Source organism: Anomaloglossus baeobatrachus, chromosome 1 (genome assembly GCF_048569485.1).
Source record: "Anomaloglossus baeobatrachus isolate aAnoBae1 chromosome 1, aAnoBae1.hap1, whole genome shotgun sequence".
Classification (NCBI taxonomy): domain Eukaryota; kingdom Metazoa; phylum Chordata; class Amphibia; order Anura; family Aromobatidae; genus Anomaloglossus; species Anomaloglossus baeobatrachus.
In genome coordinates, this window is record NC_134353.1 from 286,247,066 (window position 1) to 286,273,617 (window position 26,552).

Genomic DNA, 26,552 nt, shown 5'->3' on the forward strand with positions numbered 1-26,552 from the left:
CATTGCAACATAGGTATTCATGGTTACGTCCACTCATATAGTGAGTTAGTTAGCTGATCATGGTCGTAACCATAGATAGTTAAGCTGCAATGCCCTGCACATGAGGTAATAGACATGGCTATATCAGGAAAACCTCTTTAATGTTATTACAGATAGTAATTCTTTAATGTACCAGCAATAAAACTTTGGAACTTGATGCCACATAATTTTGTGATGGCTGATTTACTGAAGAGGTTCAAGGAATGCTTTGATGCCTTTCTTGAAAAACATATTAGTGGTTACAGATACTAGATTTTATGATGAGACTGTGATCCAAGGAAATAGTGAGAGTTCATTGAAGTCCCCTGAGGTCAGGTTACTTGCAGTCACAGGTGGGAACCTCCAAATGTGACAATAAATAACCTGAGTGACGTCACCGCTGATCGCACGGCTCATTCATTCTCTGCCTGCCACTCACAGCGAGCGGTCATGTTCTATGGCTGCTCGCTGTTATTTCAGATGTAGCAGTGCTAAAATTGTCGTGGGACCTTGTATGGATTATGTCATACCTGGGTCTTTTGTGGGTTAATACATTTGTGAAAGAGGGTTTTTTTGGATTTTATTTCAAATAAAGGTTTTTTTCGATGTTTGTGTTTACTTTCACGTACAGATTAGTAATAAGGGATCTCATAGACGCCTCTCATTATGAATCTAGGGCTTAGTGGCAGCTGTCAGCTGAAATTAACCCTTTATTATCCCGATTACCACTGCACCAGGGTAATCGGGAAGAGCCGGGTAAAGTTCCGGGACTGTCACATTTACTGGATGCGGCAATTCTGGCCGGAGGCAAGGTGCTATGTTTAGGCTGGAGGACCAAATAACCCTGGGTCTCCACAGCCGGAGAATACCAGCTTTTAGCTGTTGGGCTTTGTCTTGGCTGGATAGCAAAATTGTGGATGACTGCACACAATTTTTTACAATTATTTATTTAAATAATTAAAAAGAAAACCAGCTGCATGCAGTTCCTCTTATTTTGATACACACCCAAGATAAGCGCATGGCTGGGGGCTGCATCTTGTAGCTGGACTTTATCATGGCTGGTATCAATTGATGGGTGTGGAAAGCAGTGAATATGAATGAGAGATAATCAGTGGCCCCGGAAGTACAGCCGCGTGAGCAATTACATCCACGGGAGCAGTTACAGCTGTGGCAGAGACTCGGTAAGTATGTCCTGCATTATTTAATTTCTTTTACAGCCCCCTACATTATTTTATAACACATAAGTTTGGCCTCCCATTGAATTCAACTGTTCAGCACACACTGGGAGGCTCGGTAAAGATCGGTGAACTAAACTTTGAAAGGTTCACTTATCACCAGTAAAAAAACTACTGTTTGGGTGCACAGCAGGGCATATAGGAGAAGGAGCACCATTCGACATTTGGGGAGCAAAATTGGCTGGAATAGATACTGGATATTATGTCGCATTGGCAGAGCCTTAAATGTGCCTAAACATTGAAAATCCCTCCACAAGTCCCCCATTTTGGAAACTATACGTTTCATGGAATTTATTTAAATTTGTGGTGAGAACCTTGAACCCACAGGTGCTTCCCAGAATTTTATAATATTGACCTGTGAAAATGAAAAAATACATTTTCCCACAAACATATTGCTTTTGCCCTAAATTTTTCATTTTTATAAAGGTAAATGGAGACAATTGACTGTGTAGTTTGTTAGTTTGTTCTACAATTTCTACTGAGTATGTCAATACTCCATATACATTGTGTCCACCCATATCCTGTCCACCACCATTAACTTGAGAACGGCGGCAGCTATAGTCATAGAAGTGGTGTCTAGGTATAGTAAAGTAGCCATGCGCTGAAACCACCTATTGCGCCACCTGGTGGAAAACAACGGGGTTAGCATTTTTATCTTGAAAATGGAACAAGATAGAGAAAAAAGGGAATTACAAAGTTGTAGGGCATCATCAATTCAATACGAATCGACACCTTGCATACAGAAATGCTATTATTAGAATGTGTAAAACTCACAAGGCTGCGGACATGAAGCGATACCTCATGGAGACCTTCCTACAAGTCATTGGGTATGGTGGCTGCGTGGAGTGGACTCCATGCTCACCTGGCCTGACCCCATTAGACTTCTTTCTGTGAGGTCAGATCAAACAGCAGGTGTATGCGACCCCTCCATCAACATTGCAGGACCTACGACGACGTATCACAGATGATTGTGCAAACGTGTCACCTACCATATTGCACAACGTGCAGCAAGATACAGTATGCTGTCCAAAGTCCAGATGTGCATTGCAGCTGACGATGGCCACTTTGAGCATCAAAGTTAAATTAGCGCTATATGCGTGACCAGCATTCAATGTTTTGGGGGGTCATGGGTTTCATATCATGGCACTTCTGTATGCAAGGTGTCGATTCGTATTGAATTGATGATGTCCTACAATTTTTTTTATTCACTTTTTTTCTTTATCTCGTTCCGTTTTCAAGATAAAAATGCTAACTCCGTTGTTTTCCACCAGCTGGCGCTATAGGTGGTTTCATTGCGTAGCGCATGGCTACTTTACTACACCTAGACACCACTTCTATGCCTATAGCTGCCGCCGTTCTCAAGTTAATGGCGGTGAACAGGATATGGGTGGACATACTCTATGATGGGAAAACTACTGTTTGGTTGGCGGCAGGGCTCGGAAGGGAAGAAGCACAATTTGACTTTTGGAGTGTAAATTTACCTGAAATAGGTAGCAGGTGCATTTGCAGAGTCCCTGACATGCCTAAACAGTGGAAACTCTCCACAAGTTAGCCTGTTTTGGAAAATACACCCCTCACAGAATTTATTTAGAGTTGTGCTTTTATCCCAAATTTTTCATTCACACAAAGGTATACATAGAAAATGTCCTATAGATTTGTTTGAACAATTTTTACTGAGTATGTCAATACCCCATATGTTGTGTCAAAAACTACTTTTGAGGCACAGTGCAAAGCTAAGAAGGGAACAAGCCCCATATTAGAATGTAGAACACCCCATATGTGACCAAACTTTTCAAACTATGTCCCTTAATGAATTCTTCTATGGCATATTGGCCTAGATGAATATTGGCAACAAAGGTGTGTCACAGAATTGGATACTATTAGGTGGTAAAAAAAGAATAATTAAATTTTACCACAAAAATGTTGCTTTAGCCCATCATTTTTAATTTTATAAGGGCTAATATGAAAAAAAGGATTGCACAATTTATGGCTCAATTACTCTGAGTGCACCAATAACCTATATGTAATTGGGAACTTATTTTCAGTCACAGTGCAAAGTTTAGAAGGGAAGGAGCACCATATTGGAGTGCAGATCTTGTTGTTATAGCTTGTGTGTGGGGTGCTGATCCATTTCGGGGACGCCATAGAGCTTAATCAAAATGGCAAACAGGTAATGTCAGTTTTCTTTATATGTCGTGACGCCACTCACGGCTTGCGGTCAGGGATGTGGATGACCGCCGCTGCAGGTTTTACGAGCGTCTGGGGCTGATGGGGTCTGCAGCCAGATGATGTATATTATCTGAATCATTTCATTTATAGATTTAGATAGAAATCCCAATGCCCAGCAAGCAGGAAGGGATAAATATTATCCAATGTTTTATGTTAAATATTCAAAATAAAAGCTTCAATTCAATCCACAAAAAATATAACAAGTCCCCACTCATGTCAGTTATCTGTTAATGGAAATATGGGGAGTTTTCAGGTTACTAGTGTGATGCCCTGGACCCCAGGGGTCACAGGTAATTACATCTACCACATACACACACAACCCCATCCCCTGTGAGGTCACACACAGTCACCCAAAAGGGAGACCTGATGCCTCCCTCAGGGCCAGTAGAGCACACCAGGTGCGCGGAGTAAGGCAGAAAGGCACGCCCACCGAGGAGACTACTGTCCTGGGGCAGAAAGTTCAAACAGAAGAGTTTTGAGTTGACAGTGAGTGGTAGTGGAGCAACTGTCAGGGACCCGGGTAGGAGCCTGGGCCCCTTGAAAACATCAGGGAGGCAGATGGTGGTGGCCATCTGCAGCAGTACTGGTACAGCAACCAGCGGAACCGTACGGACCGGGCTTGGGTTGGAGCCCGCCGGTCCCAAACCGGGGAGTCAACCATGTACCGGAGCACCAGAAACCGGGTACTCAGACCCCGTCCTCGCTTAGAAGCCACTGAGTATAGGCAAATTGACTGATTGCTGGCTGGACCTCACGGGTTCATCCACACCCAAAGTCCAGAAAGAAGGCAAAAGTCCACCGAGACCGGGTGAGCGCCACCGCCAAGGGCCAAACACCCGACGGGCCAGTGCCTGTGGGCAACTGAGGGCTACTCCGGCAGCTCAACGCCGGAGAGCGGGCTACCACTGCTCAGGCAGGGGAGCCGAAACACAACATCCAGAGGTGCATGGGAAAAGGGGCCACCATCAACCCCACAGGGGACATCAGCAGCTGGCCGCGGGAACCGACCACATCCAAACTTTGGTTTACCAGTGACTCTGAGTGTGAATCAATCGTGAGTACACCAGTGCCATCCGGGCACAACACAACACCGCGGCACGGCACCCTTCACCCCGACAACCACATCAGCGCTCCAGTCCCCACCACCGGGGCCCCGGGAAACACTGCCCCTACCCACGGAGGGGCTAACATCTAGGCTGCAGCCGCAACACCGATCCCAGACAAGCCCGCCTCCACTCCAGCCGAAGCGGTGGTGCATCCCGTCACCACGACCCGTTGGTGGCGTCATGACCCGTTGGACGACAGCGCGGCCCTCCCCGGCTGCGCGCCTCGTCCCATCACCACCACCACCACCCCACTACCTCTCCCCTCTAACAGAGCGACGTGGCCCCCGGTCCGGAGGCGCTCGTGCCACCAACAACCCGAGCCCGGACCTCGAGCGGCTCCACCCCAAAAGAAACTCAGCAGAATCTGTGCTTCCAATTCCAAATAGACACCTCCCTTCTGAGCCCCACCTTTCCAAATCAAGTCCTATCAGTTTAATTAAACACAACTGGACTAAAAGGAAGGAGCAGAACCATCTCAAGGAGGATCACAAGGAAATGGACAGCTTGTGACTTAAATATGAGTGTCTGAGCAAAGGGTCTGAATGTGATATTTCAGTTTTTCTTGTTTAATAAATTTGCAATAAATTCTACATTTCTGTTTTTTTCTGTAAAGATGGGGTATACAATAAGGAGAAAAAAAAGAACTTTTTTGAGTTTACCAAATGGCTGCAATGAAACAAAGAGTGAAAAATTTAAAGGAGTCTGAATACTTTCCGTACCCACTGTATATTACATTTTTTTTCACTGTATTTTTTGTCATAATAGTGGACTTGAACCTGTGATCGTTTGTTGTACTGTATATACTACAACATGTCAATCTTGCAATATATAGTGATTGGGCATAATAGAAGTGCTAATAAGGCGGTCATGTGGTTTCACATCATCGCCTCCCCATAATTGTGTTATGAAGGGGCTAATAGGCTCGTTGGTGTTATTATTATTATTATTATTTATTATTATAGTGCCATTTATTCCATGGCGCTTTACAAGTGAAAGAGGGTATACGTACAACAATCATTAACAGTACAAGACAGACTGGTATAGGAGGAGAGAGGACCCTGCCCGCGAGGGCTCACAGTCTACAGGGAATGGGTGATGGTACAATAGGTACAATAGGTACAATAGGTGACTGACAGAAGTATTTAAGGTGTTAACAGCAGTGGTTGGAGATAGGTCGGTTCGCTGCTGTTCAAAGTAGGTGTTGGCCGTATAATAAAGCCAGCACTTGCCTAGTGGGGACTGGTCTTCTGAGCCCACTCCATACACCCGCACATGCTCCCTGACTTAATGTAATAGGACACAAAAGGGTTAAACTTGCAAGAAAAATCCTTATCTTCAAATTTAAAGAACAGCTAAACTTTTGCCAATTTTTATATTTTTAGATGCTTTAATTGCCTGGTCAAAAGATTGCAAAAAGTGTACAGCTCAGGAGGCAGGGGGTAAACTCCCTGAGTCATGTGTGGATCAATATAGTCACAGGCTTTATAGCGCATCCCTGTTATGTTCTGTGTGCCTGCTCAGGCTCGCTTAGTCATCAGTGGGGGTCTCGAGACCCAAACCCTTAACGATCAGGAAACAATTAAAGGGACTAAAAAATGTGGCCAAAGTTTAGCTACTCTTGATTTCCATTTTTGACACCTGCTTGATTCTTTCTTTACATTCAAAAGCTTTTTGATGCAGTGAAATCAGGCATTTCTTCAGCGCTCTATTGGGAGACCCAGACGATTGGGGTATAGCTACTGCCCTCCGGAGGCCACACAAAGCACTACACCAAAAGTGCAAGGCCCCTCCCCTTCTGGCTATACCCCCCCGTGGTATCACGGGTACTCCAGTTTTAGCTTTGTGTGCGAAGGAGGTCAGACATTCCATGCATAGCTCCACAGATTTTAGTCAGCAGTAGCTGCTGACTAGTTCGGATGGAAGAAAAGAGGGCCCATATAGGGCCCCCAGCATGCTCCCTTCTCACCCCTGGATGGTGTTGTAAGGTTGAGGTACCTATTGCTGGTACAGAGGCTGGAGCCTCACATGCTGTTTTCCTTCCACATCCCCTTGGGGGCTCTGTGGAAGTGGGATCCTGCCGGCCTCAAAGCTCTGACGCCGGGCTCCATCCACAGACCCATAGCACCTGGTGGATGCCGAGCAGGAGTACCATCAGGGACCGGGCCCTGCATCATACAGGTACTCTGTGTCCCCGGCAGGCACAGACACACTCCGGGCTGGCTGGGTGTTGTAGTGCGCCGGGGACCGTACACTGAGCTGGTGTTCCTACAGTTATCTGGGGGACTTTGTGTTCTGGGAACGCAGCGCCGACCCTCACTGGACCGGGCGGCGCTGCTGTGACTTGTGGTGCGCCGGGGATACGCCGACCGCGCTTTTACGGCGGCGGCGTTTATAACTCTAGTCCCCGGCTTTTGGGCCTAGGACGCCGGCAGCTCCGATCGTTCCCGCCCCCACCCTGTCAATCAGGGTAGGGGAGAGACGCTGTTTCACGGCAGCGAGGAGGGCTGGAGCCTGATTTACATGCTCCAGCACTCTCACTAGGCACAGAGGGAAGCAGGCTTCCCGCTCTTGGTCAGGAACGCCCAGGGCCCGCCCCCCTTCCTCTCTCAGGACGCCGGCAGCCATTACATGCATGTCTGGCTGGAGGAAGGACGCAAGGCTCTGGGAGACCTAGACTGAGGGGCTTTGGGAGACCACACACCCGCTCTTAAGCGGGCGGTAAGCGGCTTTTCAGCTGGCCCCTCTAGTGCCTTACTGTGTATTAGTGTACTGTGTCACTGGACATAGATATTTATTGATTTCTTGCACTGTGAGGTCGCTTCCTGGCTGAATACCCCAGATCGCTCTGAGGAGGCAGCAACATGTCATCCACAAGACGCAAAGCTGCCAAGGCTAGGGCTGTGTGCACTGCGTGTGCTGCATGTGGGGCTGCTCTACCAGCAGGCTCCAAGGACCCCCATTGTGTGCAATGCTCAGATCCGGTGCTGCTTCGCCAGCCGGAGTCAGGAGAGATAGTGACCCAGGCTGAGACGCCTGTAAGTCCTGCCCCGGTGTCAGGGACAGACTTTGCAGTTTTTGCGGTTAATATGTCTGTGACTATGGCAAAAATCCTGGAAACTTTGCAATCCATGCCTGGGGCTCAGTCTATGGACACGGCGAGGTCTATGTCCTCTAATCCTCCGCAGTTGGATTTAATCCAGACTGCAAGGGGGTCCCCGGCTTCTCAGGATGAGTATAATGACTCAGATGATTGCCCCAGCCACCCCAAGCGGGCTCGCTGGGAAAGACCCTCAACGTCATCACACTGCTCAGGGTCTCAGCGCAATCAGTCTCCCTGTGATGTGTCTGAAGAGAGTGATCAGGAGTCTAATCCTGGAACCCCTCTCAATCTGGATACCCCGGATGGGGACGCCATGGTAAACGATCTTATCTCAGCCATCAATAGGCTGTTAGATATTTCTCCCCCAGCCCCTTCAGCAGAAGAGGCAGCGGCAGAGCAGGAGAAGTTTCGTTTCCTCTATCCCAAGCGTAAATTAAGTGCTCTGTTGGATCACTCTGACTTCAGAGAATCAATCCAGAAACACGACGCTCATCCAGAAAAGCGTTTCTCTAAACGTTCTAAGGATACACGTTATCCTTTCCCCCCTGATGTGGTCAAGCGCTGGACCCAGTGTCCAAAGGTGGACCCCCCGATTTCCAAGCTTGCAGCTAGATCCATAGTTGCAGTGGAGGATGGCGCTTCACTTAAGGATGCCAATGACAGACAGATGGACCTTTGGTTAAAATCTGTCTATGAAGCTATCGGCGCGTCGTTTGCTCCAGCATTCGCAGCCGTATGGGCACTCCAAGCTATTTCAGCTGGTTTAGCAAAAGTGGATGCTATCATACATCCAGCGGTGCCGCAAGTGGCGTCCCTTACCTCGCAGATGTCTGCGTTTGCCTCTTACGCTATCAATGCGGTCCTAGAATCTACCAGCCGCACCTCAATGGCGTCTGCCAATTCGGTAGTTTTGCGCAGGGCATTGTGGTTAAAGGACTGGAAAGCAGATGCTGGTTCCAAAAAATGTTTAACCAGCTTGCCTTTATCTAGAGATAGACTGTTTGGCGAGCCATTGGCTGACATCATTAAACAGTCCAAGGGTAAAGACTCCTCTTTACCCCAGCCCAGATCAAGCAAACCTCAGCAGAGAAAGTGGCAGCAGAAGTTTCAGTCCTTTCGAGGTTCGGGCAAAACACAATTCTCCTCGTCCAAAGGGACTCAGAGGACGCAAAGAAACTCAGATTCCTGGCGGGCTCACTCACGCCCCAAGAAAGCAAATGGAGGAACCGCTTCCAAAGCGGCTACCTCATGACTTCCAGTCCCCTCCCTCCGCATCTCCGGTCGGGGGCAGGCTCTCCCGCTTTTACGACACTTGGATGTCACAGGTCAAAGACCGGTGGGTGACAGACATTTTGTCGCGCGGGTACAGAATCGAGTTCAGTTCTCGTCCTCCAGCTCGGTTCTTCAGAACCTCCCCACATCCAGACCGTGTAGATGTCCTGCGGCAGGCGGTGGACTCCCTAAGAGCGGAAGGAGTAGTGGTTCCTGTACCGTCTCAGGAACAAGGGAGAGGGTTTTACTCCAATCTCTTTGTGGTGCCAAAAAAGGACGGCTCGTTCCGTCCTGTTCTGGACCTAAAACTGCTCAACAAACATGTGCACGCCAGACGGTTCCGGATGGAAACCCTCCGTTCTGTCATTGCCTCAATGTCTCAAGGAGACTTCCTTGCCTCAATAGACATCAAAGATGCTTATCTCCACGTGCCAATTGCTACAGAACATCAACGTTTTCTACGTTTTGTGATAGGAGACGACCATCTTCAGTTCGCAGCTCTGCCATTCGGTCTGGCGACAGCCCCCCGGGTCTTCACCAAGGTCATGGCGGCGGTGGTAGCAGTCTTGCACTCTCAGGGACACTCGGTGATCCCTTACCTAGACGATCTACTTGTCAAGGCACCCTCTCAAGAGGCATGCCAACTCAGTCTACAGGCTACGCTGGAGACTCTCCAGACTTTTGGATGGATCATCAACTTTCCAAAGTCAAATCTGTCACCGACACAGTCACTAACGTATCTTGGCATGGAGTTCCATACTCGAGCAGCGAGAGTGAAGCTTCCGCTAAACAAGCAGCGGTCCCTACAGACAGGGGTGCAATCTCTCCTTCAGGGCCAGTCGCACCCCTTACGGCGCCTCATGCACTTCCTAGGGAAGATGGTGGCAGCCATGGAAGCAGTTCCCTTTGCGCAGTTTCATCTGCGTCCACTTCAATGGGACATTCTCCGCCAATGGGACGGGAAGACGACTTCCCTAGACAGGAAAGTCTCTCTTTCCCAGACGGCCAAGGACTCTCTACAATGGTGGCTCCTTCCCACCTCATTGTCTCAGGGAAGATCCTTCCTGCCCCCATCCTGGGCAGTGGTCACGACAGATGCGAGTCTGTCGGGGTGGGGAGCAGTGTTTCTACACCACAGGGCTCAGGGGACGTGGACTCCGCAAGAGTCCACCCTTCAGATCAATGTTCTGGAAATCAGGGCAGTGTATCTTGCCCTACTAGCCTTTCAACAGTGGCTGGAAGGAAAGCAGATCCGAATCCAGTCGGACAACTCCACAGCGGTGGCATACATCAACCACCAAGGAGGGACGCGCAGCCGGCAAGCCTTTCAGGAAGTCCGGCGCATTCTGAATTGGGTGGAGGACACAGCATCCACCATCTCCGCGGTTCACATCCCAGGCGTAGAAAACTGGGAAGCAGACTTCCTCAGTCGCCAGGGTATGGACGCAGGGGAATGGTCCCTTCACCCGGACGTGTTTCAAGAAATCTGTCGCCGCTGGGGGGTGCCGGACGTCGACCTAATGGCGTCTCGGCACAACAACAAGGTCCCGGCATTCATGGCGCGGTCGCGCGATCAAAGAGCTCTGGCGGCAGACGCCTTGGTGCAAGATTGGTCGCAGTTCCGCCTCCCATATGTATTCCCGCCTCTGGCACTCTTGCCCAGAGTATTACGCAAGATCAGATCCGATTGCAGCCGCATCATACTCGTCGCCCCAGACTGGCCGAGGAGATCGTGGTATCCGGATCTGTGGCATCTCACGGTCGGCCGACCGTGGTCACTTCCAGACCGTCCAGACCTGCTGTCTCAAGGGCCGTTTTTCCATCAGAATTCTGCGGCCCTGAACCTGACTGTGTGGCCATTGAGTCCTGGATCCTATCGTCAACAGGCTTATCCCAGGGAGTGGTAGCCACAATGAGACAAGCTAGGAAGTCAACTTCTGCTAAGATCTACCACAGAACGTGGAAGATTTTCTTAACCTGGTGCTCTGCTCAGGGAGTGTCTCCCTGGCCATTTGCATTGCCCACTTTTCTGTCTTTCCTGCAATCAGGGTTGGAAAAGGGCTTGTCGCTCAGCTCCCTTAAAGGGCAAGTCTCGGCACTATCCGTGTTTTTTCAGAAGCGTCTAGCACGTCTTCCTAAGGTGCGCACGTTCCTGCAGGGGGTCTGTCATATTGTGCCCCCGTACAAGCGGCCGTTGGATCCATGGGATCTGAACAGAGTACTAGTGGCTCTCCAGAAGCCGCCTTTCGAGCCTCTCAAAGAAGTTTCTTTTTCTCGCCTGTCACAGAAAGTGGCGTTTCTTGTTGCGATCACATCGCTTCGGCGAGTGTCTGAGCTGGCAGCTCTGTCATCCAAGGCTCCCTTCTTGGTGTTCCACCAGGACAAGGTAGTGCTGCGCCCCATTCCGGAGTTTCTCCCTAAGGTCGTATCCTCGTTTCATCTTAATCAGGATATATCCTTGCCTTCCTTTTATCCTCATCCGGTTCACCGGTATGAAAAGGACTTGCGTTTGCTAGATCTGGTGAGAGCACTCAGGATCTACATTTCCCGCACGGCGCCCATGCGCCGTTCCGATGCACTTTTTGTCCTTGTCGCCGGTCCGCGCAAGGGGTTGCAGGCTTCTAAAGCCACCTTGGCTCGATGGATCAAAGAACCAATTATAGAGGCCTACCGTTCTGCTGGGCTTCCGGTTCCTTCAGGGCTAAAAGCCCACTCAACTAGAGCCGTGGGTGCGTCCTGGGCATTACGGCACCAGGCTTCGGCTCAACAGGTGTGTCAGGCAGCTACCTGGTCGAGTCTGCACACTTTCACCAAGCATTATCAGGTGCATACCTATGCTTCGGCGGATGCCAGCTTAGGTAGAAGAGTCCTGCAGGCGGCAGTGACATCCCCGTAGGGGGGGGCTGTTTTGCAGCTCTAACATGAGGTATTTCTTTACCCACCCAGGGACAGCTTTTGGACGTCCCAATCGTCTGGGTCTCCCAATAGAGCGCTGAAGAAGAAGGGAATTTTGTTACTTACCGTAAATTCCTTTTCTTCTAGCTCTTATTGGGAGACCCAGCACCCGCCCTGTTGTCCTTCGGGATTGTTTTTGCTGTTTGCGGGTACACATGTTGTTCATGTTGAACGGTTTTTCAGTTCTCCGATGTTACTCGGAGTTAATTTGTTTAAACCAGTTGTTGGCTTCCTCCTTCTTGCTTTGGCACTAAAACTGGAGTACCCGTGATACCACGGGGGGGTATAGCCAGAAGGGGAGGGGCCTTGCACTTTTGGTGTAGTGCTTTGTGTGGCCTCCGGAGGGCAGTAGCTATACCCCAATCGTCTGGGTCTCCCAATAAGAGCTAGAAGAAAAGGAATTTACGGTAAGTAACAAAATTCCCTTCTTTTGATACTGAGAAAATTCTTATCTTTGTCTTTTTTTCTAAGCTCCCTGGAGTGTAAGACAGATGCTGGTGAGACAGCTTAGTGTTCTGCTCCTGAACTGTACTCTTTAATTAGCTGCTGAGATTTTATGTATCAACCTATGTGTCCACAGGAGAATGCTTGAAAGGTTTTATCTCGTAACAAGATGAAAAAGCTACATTGCTATGAAATCCCTATGACTCATTTTTTCACATTTGCTTTCTTTTCTCCAGTGGTCCATTATTTGTACTTTAGTCGCCTTTGAAACTCTAATACTGTGAATAACCAAAGGGACAACATAATACTTCAACATGGCAAAATGTACCTTCCTCTTTCATTGAATTGTATGTTTGTTCAAATAAACCCGGGATTCGACAGACCCAATGCTGATCATAACAATAATAATTGTAATAATAGTATAATTCATTCTACCACTGATCAAAATTATAATATTAAAAATAATATTAATAATTATAATAATCTAATATCAATGACACAACAAACTAACTTCTCCATTATATAGTGTCATGAACATTTAAAAACACTATATATTAGGCATGGCAAATAAAAGCAATGGAAGCAACTTGAGAAATATTTATTAAAGTGTAAGATTTTCTGTAAAATTTGTTATATTTTGCAATCCCTTAAATTCCTCATAGATCAGTGGGTGTCCTGGTCTCTAGACTTTTTATTGAATCCATGCTCCATTCAGTTGGCACTCTCAGGCATGTGCTGTGCAATTCTGTGCATCTTTTAAGTGACCGTTGGAGCTTTTGATCTTGTACCCTACCAATATACAAAGAATTTAAGCAACTGCAAAATACAAAAATTTTTTTAAGAAAGTTTAACTACTCTCAACATTAATTATAAATGAAACATTTCTTAGCAAATCATCATGCAATGTAAAGGAAATATGTCAGTAAGAGTTTTGCAGAACTTTAGGGCATGGTGAAACATTTCCAGCCATAACTATTTTTTTGCCCTAGGGAGCTGTGTTTCAGAGAAAATTATATTTTATTCATATGTAAAACAGCCCCTCCAGTGCACTAGTCGTCATATCAGTGCACTTCCAATCATTGTCTCCTCAACGCTTTTCCCTGCTTGGTTATCAGGAAATGTTAGACATGTGTCACGATATGACTGTGGGATAGCGAGGGACAAGAGGCATGCTAGGGGACACGAGACTATCCCTAACCTCCTGATTACCCTTGATGGTGGAGATGCCAGAGTCCCATGCTTTACTTTACTCCTGAGTAATCATGCTTTACTTTACTCCTGAGTAATGCTGATCTGTTCCTACCTCACTCTAGGGAAAAAAAGGTGTAAGATTGTTATGGAAACACAGATGAGACAGACATGGATAACAGAAACTCTCAAGAATAAACAGTAAGAAACAAAAGGGAAAAGCAAGAGAAGTAAGGCAGCAACAAATGATCAACAAGGGTTAACAGCACAATCGCACACGATAATAATTTCCCAACCACCTGTAATACTATTAATATTATTAATTAAACTAAGTTATTGTGTAAAGTTACTTAATATCTCATATTTCTATGGAGGGCGTAAGAGTATTTGGTATTTTTTTAAGCAGCTAAATCTTAAATTCTGAATAAATTTCTGAAAAAACATAATTGTTATTTATAGTTCACGAGATCGATTTTACAAAATTCTAAACGTTCCTATCGTATACAAGTGATATTATAATATACTTAGTAGGATAAATCTTATATTGATACCTTTTGAGATGTAGGAGTCATCGATATCTGGGACTGCAGCTTGCGGACGTGGTGCAGGAGCTGGAGCTCTGTGAACAATAAATGATTTCTTTCCTCTTGGATTCTGTTCATCTTCAGTTTCAAAGGGTAACTCAATGTACAGCTCATCATCATCATTGTAAATTGAACAATACAGGTCTTCTTCATCATCCTCATACTCATCCCTGAAAAACTCTGCACTGAATCTTTCATCTTTTACATCTGCTGTAAAAAAAAAGTAAAACGTAGTTTACGGATACTTTTTTGTAGAAAAATTAGGTTGCTTTAGAATTGGCTAAACATGCATGAATTGCTTACTTTTTTTTAACCAGTTACTAATTTTGCCAAATTCAGCACAGATTAGTTAGTGTGGATCGTTTAACTGCATGAAAAACAGATTTGCCATTCAGAAGTCTCTACAAAAATCCCTCCAAGTTTACCAATATTTTTTCATTTTTGGCATTTTAACTACAGTTTTTTCCAGTTCTGCAAAAATAGGTGCAGCTGTGTTGGAAAAAGGGGCACAGTGGGAATGTGATGGCAAAACTCATGATGAGCCACGGCGTTATCCCAGGAAAGTATGTAAGATCCAGGGGCTCCTAGGCTGACCCTAAGACTGGGGACCCTGCGCTGTTCTTTAACTTGACAATAGACTTGATGGTAGTCATGATCGAGCCTCCGTCATGGCCCTGTCTCCTTTCCAAGCCCTGAGAATACCCCCCACCCAGGGAGCATGCCGGTAAGCCAGTAACCAAAACCCCACAAAGAATCACAGATGGGGTGAACAGAAACTAGTACACACAGCACTCAAAACACACAAGAACGACAATATGTGTACAGGGGAGTAACGAAAAGGGGGGGAATGTAACACACAAGCACTCACACCACTCAAAAGTGCAGCACAATTCACCATAAAAAGGAGCAATAACAAGACCGGGTTCGCATGAGCTAAAATCGTCATGGAAAGGAAGAAAGGCATGCTAGATATAGCAATGAGACAGCTGCACAGGCATGCCCTACTTCAGAAATGTTATCCTAGTCAGCTCAGTAAGTCTTCAGTAAGATTTGTGGACAGGAGCACTCGATGCGCAAGCCACTTATCAGACTAACCGTATTCACTAAGAATTAATAAATGTAACATTTTTTTTACTGGTCTATAAAACTTTAGATATATTTTAATAAACACTGTGTCTCCTATTGATGCATTAGAAAATAAACTGTATGTATAGTTAAACAATAAAGAAACCATTTCAGACAATTATAACTGGTAAGTGGATATATACAGATAAACTGAAAAGTATATTAAACATTAGCTTAAAGTGCTTTGAACTGAAAATACTATAGTATCTATGGGCATATGCTTAACTAATCAAATATTTTTTTTAATTAATTGCTAACAAAAATGTCTAATTTACAATAAAGCGAGCATGTTGCGGTTACCTTGAGCACTGGACGATGCACTGCATTCCAGTTTGGATTTTGATGCTGACTCCATGGATGCAGGATTGTCATGAGAAGTAAAAGGACTTTGCCCCCTTTGTTTTTTTTTAACACTGGGCTCAAATACTATGTACATATCGTCTTCTGTGGAAGCAACAATCAATGGCTCTTCATTATGTTCATGATCTTTCCCTTCATCTGAGTATTCCAGTTCTCCATGAGACTCGATTTCTATGTCATCTGATCTTACTTCTGTAGGACTTTGCCCCTTTTGGGTTTTTTTAACACTGGGCTCAAATACTATGTACATATCGTCTTCCGTGGAAGCAACAATCAATGGCTCTTCATTATATTCATGATCTTTCCCTTCATCTAAGTATTCCAGTTCTCCATGAGACTCGATTTCTATGTCATCTGTTCTTACTTCTGTGACAATAAATTGGGTACATTTTTATACAACTGAATATTAGTAATATTATCATCACATTCAGTTAAATTGAATATCCAATCAATTCGACTGACACAAATCAACTATTTTTGGAACATACAGTGCCTACAAGTAGTATTCAACCCCCTGCAGATTTAGCAGGTTTACACATTCGGAATTAACTTGGCATTGTGACATTTGGACTGTAGATCAGCCTGGAAGTGTGAAATGCACTGCAGCAAAAAAGAATGTTATTTCTTTTTTTATTTTTTTTTTTAAATTGTGAAAAGTTTATTCAGAGGGTCATTTATTATTCAACCCCTCAAACCACCAGAATTTTGTTTGGTTCCCCTAAAGTATTAAGAAGTATTTCAGGCACAAAGAACAATGAGCTTCACATGTTTGGATTAATTATCTCTTTTTCCAGCCTTTTCTGACTAATTAAGACCCTCCCCAAACTTGTGAACAACACTCATACTTGGTCAACATGGGAAAGACAAAGGAGCATTCCAAGGCCATCAGAGACAAGATCGTGGAGGGTCACAAGGCTGGCAAGGAGTACAAAACCCTTTCCAAGGAGTTGGCCCTACGTGTCTCCACTGTTGGGAGCATCATCCGGAAGTGGAAGGCTTATGGAACTACTGTTAGCCTTCCACGGCCTGGACAGCCTTTGAAAGTTTCCACCCGTGCCGAGGCCAGGCTTGTCCCAAGAGTCAAGGCTAACCCAAGGACAACAAGGAAGGAGCTCTGGGAAGATCTCATGGCAGTGGGGACATTGGTTTCAGTCAATACCATAAGTAACGTACCCCACCGCAATGGTCTCCGTTCCAGACGAGCCCGTAAGGTACCTTTACTTTCAAAGCGTCATGTCAAGGCTCGTCTACAGTTTGCTCATGATCACTTGGAGGACTCTGAGACAGACTGGTTCAAGGTTCTCTGGTCTGATGAGACCAAGATCGAGATCTTTGGTGCCAACCACACACGTGACGTTTAGAGACTGGATGGCACTGCATATGACCCCAAGAATACCATCCCTACAGTCAAGCATGGTGGTGGCAGCATCATGCTGTGGGGCTGTTTCTCAGCCAAGGGGCCTGGCCATCTGGTCCGCATCCATGGGAAGATGGATAGCACGGCCTACCTGGAGATTTTGGCCAAGAACCTCCGCTCCTCCATCAAGGATCTTAAGATGGGTCGTCATTTCATCTTACAACAAGACAATGACCCAAAGCACACAGCCAAGAAAACCAAGGCCTGGTTCAAGAGGCAAAAAATCAAGGTGTTGCAGTGGCCTAGTCAGTCTCCTGACCTTAACCCAATTGAAAACTTGTGGAAGAAGCTCAAGATTAAAGTCCACATGAGACACCCAAAGAACCTAGATCACTTGGAGAAGATCTGCATGGAGGAGTGGGCCAAGATAACTCCAGAGACCTGTGCCGGCCTGATCAGGTCTTATAAAAGACGATTATTAGCTGTAATTGCAAACAAGGGTTATTCCACAAAATATTAAACCTAGGAGTTGAATAATAATTGACCCACACTTTTATGTTGAAAATTTATTAAAATTTAACTGAGCAACATAACTTGTTGGTTTGTAAGATTTATGCATCTGTTAATAAATCCTGCTCTTGTTTGAAGTTTGCAGGCTCTAACTTATTTGCATCTTATCAAACCTGCTAAATCTGCAGGGGGTTGAATACTACTTGTAGGCACTGTATATCACACAGAGATGTATAGGAAGCAATGAAATGATTTCCATTTAAAATGAATACTATGCAGTTTAGCTAGAGTTCGTAGTAAATGACAGACCATATACAAGTAATATTCTGAAAGTCCCTCCTGCCTACAGACAAGAAAGAAAATTGCACACAGACAACTCTATTGAATGGACAGAATATAACACTTACTAAAACTCGTCTAGGTGTGGAATAGGTTAATTTTATGTTTACTGCGGTAGATTGTGCTTAAAAAATGTTGATCATTTGCAGATTTTAGTATCATCTGCTACTCATTTCTTTTGCATAAACTTATTACTTGTCCTTCTTGATGTTGCAATTTCAATGATGAGGACTAGTAGTGATGGTGTAACGTGCCAGAGAGTGGCAGTCCTGGGCAAGGGTTGTGGTCCTCAACCCACCCCGGCTTAGTACAGACACGGGGGGCAGAGTGGTATATGGAGTGAGTGTGGAGGTCATACCTTTCTGTTGCTGTACTTCTAATTCCCGTTCATTTTCATAGGCCTTACATCTGGTACGACCAGTAAGGAGATGAGCACCAGGTAAAACTTCCATAACTTTACTGAAAAACACTTTACAGTTGCTTTCTCTTCTCTTAAGGCAGATTTATTATCATCACCATTTACAGTCCTTCGTTTCTGTATCCGGCTCAGCTCTACAGTGACGGCCACAATGGGATGACTTATCCTCCTACTTCTGACCCAATCCCTCAAAATGATGGCATATTGTTTGGCTCAACGCACAAACGGATGGACTAAGCAGCCCTTCTGCTGCGACTACATTCCCTCAAGTACTGACAGTTGCCAGCCTAAGGTAGGGACGCCGAACTTCTCCTTTCTCTGCTCCCTGGTCTTACACTTCACTGCAGATGAGCTCCCTTTCTTTCTGTATTCTTTTCTCTTCTCACTTCTCCAGTCCTGTCTCTGTCACCGCCAAACTATCCAGTCCACTCCGCTTCGTCCCACCCTGTAGGTCCTGTCTTTCTTGTTCTGCTCACTCTCTCATCCTTTCCCTATCTGACTCTGCCCTGGAAAACTCTGCCCTATATCTCTTCCTGTGCTGGTGAGCCACCCCCTCACCCCCTCACTTAACCCCTACTGCCCTGTCACACCCTATCCATCCCTTCTTACTAAGGGACCTGGGAACTAGTGTCATCCAGTTCCAGCTGGCCATATTGCACAAGAGATGATGTCATACAATACAATGCAGTAAAGGAAAACACACACATATACATTGGAATACCACAAGTCACCAGATCGAAGTGGGGTGGCAGGGCACTGGACACCCTATTGCAATGGTTGAACTCAAAATATAAAGTTCAGGGTCCAGACCGGATGTCTAGTGTCCATGCACGGACCCCGAACACGGGCGTCTCAGGGAAGTCTATGTTATTGATTGGGTTTGGCCAGCCAGATCAAGGGCTAGTGGGCCTGCAAAGGGAATCAAAATGGGGATTTAAGCAATAAGTTATACTTACCAAGTTTCTGCATGGCTTTTACATTGTTTCTGGGTCCGCTCATTAAACCTTAAGAATATTCTCTGCTTCCCCCACCCACCCTCTGTGACAGTGTCTGTGATTGGTTGCAGTCAGTCGGCGCCCCCACCCTCTGTGCCAGTATCTGTGATTCATTGCCTTCACACTAGCTGTCTGGGTTCCCGAAATGGAGTGTAAAAATAAATAGTGGGAAAAAATGACTTATGGTCCTCCATATTTTGATATCCAGCACATATAAAGAAGACAGCTGGATGCTGCAGCCGTCAGGTGTGTGCTTTGATTACCCAGACAGCTAGTGTGAAGGCAACCAATCACAGACACTATCACAGAGAGTGGGGGAAGTAGGGAATATTCATAAGGTTTAATGAGTGGACCTGGAAACTGTGTGACAGCAGCACAAAAACTTGGTAAGTATCATTGTCCTGCTTTAGCCCCATTTTGCTTCCTTTTGCAGCCCCTTAGCTCTTACATCTACCATTTTATAGCACTTAATTTCGGGTCCCCATAGACTTATATGGTGTTTGGCTGCCAGGGTAAAATTCGAGTTACATCTGGTCCCAAGCCAGACTTTTTTTTTTTTTAAATCCAGCCTCACCCAGCAAACCCAAACATCTGTGGGTTCACTCATCTCTAATGAGGATTGTACAAGTCGATCTGCAATTGTTTATTGACCTGTAAATTTAGACTGACCAAAACTGATTGGAATATTAATTTGATCATTAACACTGCTTCATATTTAGTCTAATCAGCCTCATATTACCTCATGAGCATCAGAGTCAACCAACTAGACTCTACATTGATGACATAAAATACCCCAAAACAGGCTCCATGTAAATGACCTTGGCATTTATTCCTAGTCATCATGCAAGGATTATTAAAACTTTTAGATATTGACTTACAGGGTTGCTACCTCTCCTAAGTGGTGCTTGTGAGATTCCTTCATTTTAACTTGAGAGCTAACTTGCATACACTTCTCCCATTCAGCATTGTCATTAAAGAAGTTATCCACTCCCCCAACTCGCTTCACTTGTTATTCATTAATTGTGCTATTATGTGCCACTAAATGCATCCATATTCTTATTATAGTGATATAAACCTTTTATCATGCAGATAGAATCACTTGGTGTCTGCCAGCTTCAGCTCTGATGTTTACAAATTTACGTTGATCACCTCCTCTCTCCAGGCTTCCTGTGTTCTATTACTACAAGTTCTAATGTGCATTGCAGAGGCCTTTGAGACAGTACTCAGTACATCCCTTCCATTCTCCACCCTGCACTGCTGAAGATATTAGGAGATACCAAGTGTCAGAGTGGCCCAGTATAGGTACCAGCCCATCTGGCACTTGCTAGATTGCCAGTACTGCCCTGCCAGAAGTCAGTACTGCATTGCTACGTCAGTGATTGGATTACCTAAACCCTTTGTTTCTGAAATGCAGATCAGAACACTTCACTAGCAAATGTATGATACCCTGCTGTTACTGCTGGAATGAAAATGTCAGCTCAGCTTGGGTGAGGCAGACTAAATGTGTCTTTAGGAGGTATGCTCAGGCAGCTTTAATTAACTTCAAAACTTCTACACTCACCATCAGGAGCCCAATGAGACCATCCTTTCATTTAGTCTGATTTCTGTGCCGGAAAAAGAAGTATCAGACATAACAGAGGCGGAATAAGAACCTACATAACAATCAAGTACTATGTGAGCCTTGATGACATGTGCTCACAGAAGCTATAAATTTTGTACAAGTATATTACAAAATATACTGTTTTGAAGAAATACAAAATATAATGCAATTTAAGAAGAAATATCAGCGATATCATGAGACCTGTAGGACTTACCACTTGATGCTGTAGGATTTGATAAGGTTTCCAGACGTGCCAGATTCTCAGATATGATGTACACATTATCCTCAGTGGAAGAATTAACCATTGGTTCTTTATAATATTCCTTCAAAGTTTGTTCTTCTGGATATTCATCATCTTCACTTTGTGCCATATTCTCTTTGTTGATATCTTCCTCTGTCACATTAAAACATTGAGTTTATATTTACTTTTGTTCCTTTAATGTCTTAGTTTACTTTGCAATTCTTATTCATCTCTTAAAACATTTTATTATATTTGACACGTATAAAAATGTTTTACATTGTTTTATTGTTACTGAGAGCAAGATACATGAATAAAAAAAATCTTATCATAAAGAAAATATTTCATCAAGTGTAAAGGTCTATCCACTTTTTTTTATTAAGGGTTAGATGTGCTTGTGTGGTCTCTTTTCTCCAGCCATTACTGCATCAGGGGCTGGTGAGGTTGTCAAGTGGTGCATTGCCTATGAGCATGCTTGTGTTGTCAGTCCATGGGCTTCAGAACCAGTTAATCATAAATTACGGTGCTTTAATTAAAACTGCAATGCTCTCTAGGAATCGACAGTTGTTATTATCCTAAACACTTTACTTTTGTGTCCAAATCTAACATCTGTCCCTGTTTCTGGAGTGCCCTACTGATCAGGGGCTGGCTGGAAAATTTTGGCCTGGAGGACAATCAAACAGCAGTGACCCCCAAGTTATGGCACCCACCTTTAGCCTGCTTATCTCTGGCTGCTACAGCAGAACAGCAGAGGTAAAATACTTTAAAAATAATAGTAGCTGGGACATAGATAATGGTACAGAACAGATCTTACTACATAGATACGGGAACAGAACCTAGCTTGCTGCATAACTACGGGAACAGAACTGGGCTAACTACATAAATACAGTACCAGAACTGAATCTACTACATAAATACAGTACGAGAACTGAGCATAGATATGGGAACAGAACCAAGTTTACTACATTAATATGGAAACAGAACCAAACTTACTATGTAAATACAGTATCGGAACTGAGCTTACTGCACAGATAGGGGAACAGAGCTACTCTTACAACATTAATGCAGGAACAGAAACAAGCATTGTACTTAAATACAGTTCAGAACTGAGCTTATTACATACTTATGGGAACACAATCGAGCTAGCTACATTAATACAGGAACAGAAACAAGCATTGTACTTAAATACAGTACAGAACTGAGCTTATTACATACTTATGGGAACACAATCGCGCTAACTATATTAATACAGGAACAGAACCTAGTTTAGTGCATAAATACAGTACCATAACTGAGCTTACTATGTGATATGAGAACAAAACCGAGCTCACTACAAAAATACAGTATGAAAAAAAAGCTCACTGAATAAATATGGCAACAGAACCGAGCTTACTACAGCAATATGGGAACAAAACCAAGGTTACTAGATCAATACAGTACCAGAATTGAGCTTACTATATAGATATGGGAATAGAACCAAGCTAACTACATTAATACACTAACAGAACTTAATTTACTTCATAAATACAGTCCAGAACTTAGCGTACGACATAAATATGGGAACAAAACCAAGCTTACTACATAAGTACAGAACCAGAAATGAGCTTACTGTATAGATATACAGATCTGAGCTTACTAGATAAATAAAGTACCAGAACTGAGCTTACTACAAGAGATGAGCAAAATTGTTCAAAAAGAGTCACCAATCTCAATTTCGGCTTTGCCTATTCGGGTTTGGATGCCAGAACATGTTTCTATAAAATCGGCAAAGTTTTGCTTTGTTTGGTAACTGTTAGCGGTTGTACTGATGCTTTTTCTCTATCTTATTTGGCTTTGGCTAGGTTAGTGGTGCTGTATAATGAGCGGAGGAGGGGTTTGATGAGGGCAGTGCGTTGAGAGAGGTCAGAGGAGCAGCGGACTGTTTTTTTTTATTTTCTTAATGTGTGGATGTTTCGGCAGCCAATCAGGGCACGAGACAATCCACAGAAACAAGGGCTTGTTTTGTTGGATGTCTAAGTCATGTCCCTCTACATATAAGCAGTGGACATGCAATGTCAGCACCATTTTGAGACTGCCACAGATTGGGGACATTGCTGCTGCTGCATATATATGCAGACAAATACATACAAATTCATAATAATGCTGTGCTCCTTGCACCAATCAACATTGCAGCATCTAAATTCTGATTGCTATTTCTGTGGTCATGCCAGCAATTTAAATTTCAGCATCTAAATTCTGCTAGCTAAATCTGTGCACCAGCGGCCTGTCCCAAATCGACATTTCCGCATCTAAATCCTGGTTGCTAATTCTGTGATCCTGCCAGCAATTTAAATTTCAGCATTTAAATTTTGCTAGCTATATCTGTGGTCCTGGCCCAAATGAATATTGCAGCATCTAAATCCTGATTGATAATTATGTGGTCCTGTCAGCGATTTAAGTTTCAGCATTTAAATTTTGCTAGTTATATCTGTGGTTCTGCGGCCTGCCCTAATCAACATTCCAGCATTTAGATCCTGATTGCTAATTCTGTGGTCATGCCAGCGATTTGAATTTCTGCATATAAATTATGCTAGCTGAATCTGTGGTCGTGCGGCATTCCCCAAATCAACATTTCAGCATTTAAATTCTGATGGCTAATTCTGTGGTCCTGTCAGCAATTTTAATTTCAGCATCTAACATCTGTTAACTAAATCTGTGGTCCTGAGACCTGCCCAAAATCAACATTTCAGCATCTGAATTCTGATTTCTAATTTTGTGATCCTGTCAGCTATTTAAATTTCATCAATAAATTCTTGCAGTTAAATTTGTAGTTCTGCGGTCTGCCCCAAATTGAGATTTCAGCATCTAAATCCTGATTGCTAATTCTGTGATCTTGCCAGCAATATAAATTTCAGCATCTAAATTTTGCTAGCCAAATCTGTGGTCCTGCAGCCTGCCCCAAATCAACATTTCAGCATCTAAATCCTGATTGCTAATTCTGTGGTCCTGCCACAAATATAAATTTCAGCATAGGGGGAGGAGCAAGAAGACAAGGAGGTTATGTTGTATTTTTACCTTAAACATTGATCATTAAGAAGTGCATTAGTCAGAGATGTAGGCATGGTGCTCTGAGAGCCTTTCTAAATTCAGACAACACACAACAAGGAATACAAAAAAAGACAGTTTGCACTTTGATAATGCAAAAGTATGGAAACCATGAATGTGTGAACATGGACCTGCATTACTGCTAAGGAAAATCTAAGAAAAAATAGACATTTAGCATATATAAATGGCCATCTGTATATCTGCCCAGTTGCCACTTCACAGCATATCTCGTAACTGAGTACCTACACTATGCTGAAGCGTCTCTCTGGGTTAAAAACCTCCTGTGTATGGGCAAGTAGGAACTTGCTATATAGGATAAGATTACCTGTGGCAAGTGGAGGAGGGGTGCACGGTCAGAAGGTATGACCCTCTTAAGGCCTGTTTCACACGTCAGTGATTCTGGTACGTTTGTGCTTTTTTTTAAACGTACCAGAATCACTGACATACGCAGACCCATTATTATGAATGGGTCTGCTCACACATCAGTGATTTTTCACTGCACGTGTCTCCGTGCGGCGTACCCGCGTGTCCGTGATTGCCGCACGGAGACATGTCCATTTTTTTCTGGCATCACTGATGTCCCACGGACCACGCAGTGGTGTGGTCCGTGAAACACGTGCCAGAAAAAAACGTGGTTTTAAAATAAAAATCATTTTTACTCACCCAGCTCCAGCTATGTCCTCTGCAGCCCGTGCAGCTTGCTGCTTCTGAGCCGGCTCATTACTGTTGCGCATATTCATGATGCACGACACAGCCGACCCGGAAGCAGCTGCTGCGGGGGTCAGCGCCGGCCGGATGCTGCACCGCGGGAGCGATCAGCACCATGGAGAGCGGGAGCGCGCACAGGTGAGTTAATCTCTAAGTGCAATCACGGGCCACGGAGAACGGAGCCCGGATTGCACTTAGACAACCCACGTGTGCCGTGATTCACGGCACATGGAGGGACATGTGCGTGTTTTACACGCCAGTGAAAAACGTCAGTGTTTTTCATTAACGTGTGAAACGGGCCTAAGGCCCCTTTCACACGTCAGTGATTCTGGTACGTTTGTGCTTTTTTTTATACGTACCAGAATCACTGACATACGCAGACCCATTATAATGAATGGGTCTGCTCACACGTCAGTGATTTTTCACTGCACGTGTCTCCGTGCAGCGTACCCGTGTGTGCGTGATTGCTGCACGGAGACATGTCCATTTTTTTCTGGCATCACTGATGTTCGACGGACCACGCAGTGGTGTGGTCCGTGAAACACGTGCCAGAAAAAAACGTGCATTTAAAATAATAAACATTTTAACTCACCTGGTGTCCAGCGATGTCCTCTGCAGCCCATCCTCCCTGCTGCTTCTAAGCCGGCTGATTACTGTCACGCATCTTAATGATGCACGACACAGCCGACCCGGAAGCAGCTGCTGCGGGGGTCACCGCCGTCCGGATGCTGCACCGCGGGAGGATTCAGCACCACGGAGAGCGGGAGCGGGCACAGGTGAGTTGATTTCAAAGTGCAATCACGGGCCACGGAGAACGGAGCCCGGATTGCACTTAGACAACCCACGTGTGCCGTGATTCACGGCACACGCAGGGACATGTGCGTGTTTTACACGCCAGTGAAAAACGTCACTGTTTTTCACTGACGTGTGAAACGGGCCTTATATAGACAAAAAGACTGATGGCACTCACCAAACTGAGGTGTGAACAGGGGCATAACTGAACATGACATAAGTGGCAATATGGGCAGATATACAGATGGCCATTTATATATGCTAAATGTCTCAATTTTCTTAGATTTTCCTTAGCAGTAATGCAGGTCCATGTTCACACATTCATGGTTTCCATACTTTAGCATTATAAGAGTGCAAACTGTCTTTTTTGTATTTGATGTCATGTTCAGTTATGCACCTGTTCACACCTCAGTTTGGTGAGTGCCGTCAGTCTTTGTCAACACACAACAAGGAGACCCAGGTTGGAGTCTCCAAATTTCAAAAAATTAGGTGCAGACTTCGATACAGTGGCATCAATTGCCCCTGAATACAAATAGTATAATGGCGTAGAGTGCATGCATGGGACAGGGCCTGGCACATGGCATGGCCCAGCATTTTTACCTTAAACATCGATCAGCAAAAGGTGGATGAGTGACAGGTGTAGGCCTGGTACTCGGCGATCACTGCCACTACATGAAACACACAACAAGGAGATCTAAATCGGAGTCTTTACATTTAAAGAAAAAGGGGCAGGCACCAGGAAAAGTGGCATATATTGCCCCAGAGTACAAATAATCTAATGGCAAAGCATGGTTGCATGGGACAGAGCCTGGCCCAGAATTGCTAGCTTAAACATTGATCAGAAACAGGTGGATGAGTGACAAGAGTAGGCCTGGTGTTCGGAGACCCCTGCCCC

At 44.8% G+C, this 26,552-nt stretch overlaps 1 protein-coding gene across 3 annotated transcripts in view; it reads right to left on the minus strand.

Annotated features, from left to right (window-relative positions):
* Positions 1-26,552, minus strand: part of BANK1 (B cell scaffold protein with ankyrin repeats 1) — a 1,061,267-nt gene that overhangs the window by 287,267 nt on the left and 747,448 nt on the right. For 2 of the 3 annotated variants that reach the window (XM_075350716.1, XM_075350707.1), the window contains exons 12-14: positions 21,050-21,229; positions 15,557-15,982; positions 14,099-14,341 (exon numbers count right to left, since the gene is read on the minus strand). In XM_075350716.1, the coding sequence (XP_075206831.1) occupies positions 14,099-14,341; positions 15,557-15,982; positions 21,050-21,229 (849 nt within the window). The remainder of the gene's footprint in view (positions 1-14,098; positions 14,342-15,556; positions 15,983-21,049; positions 21,230-26,552) is intronic. The other variant, XM_075350725.1, reaches the window with a different exon arrangement.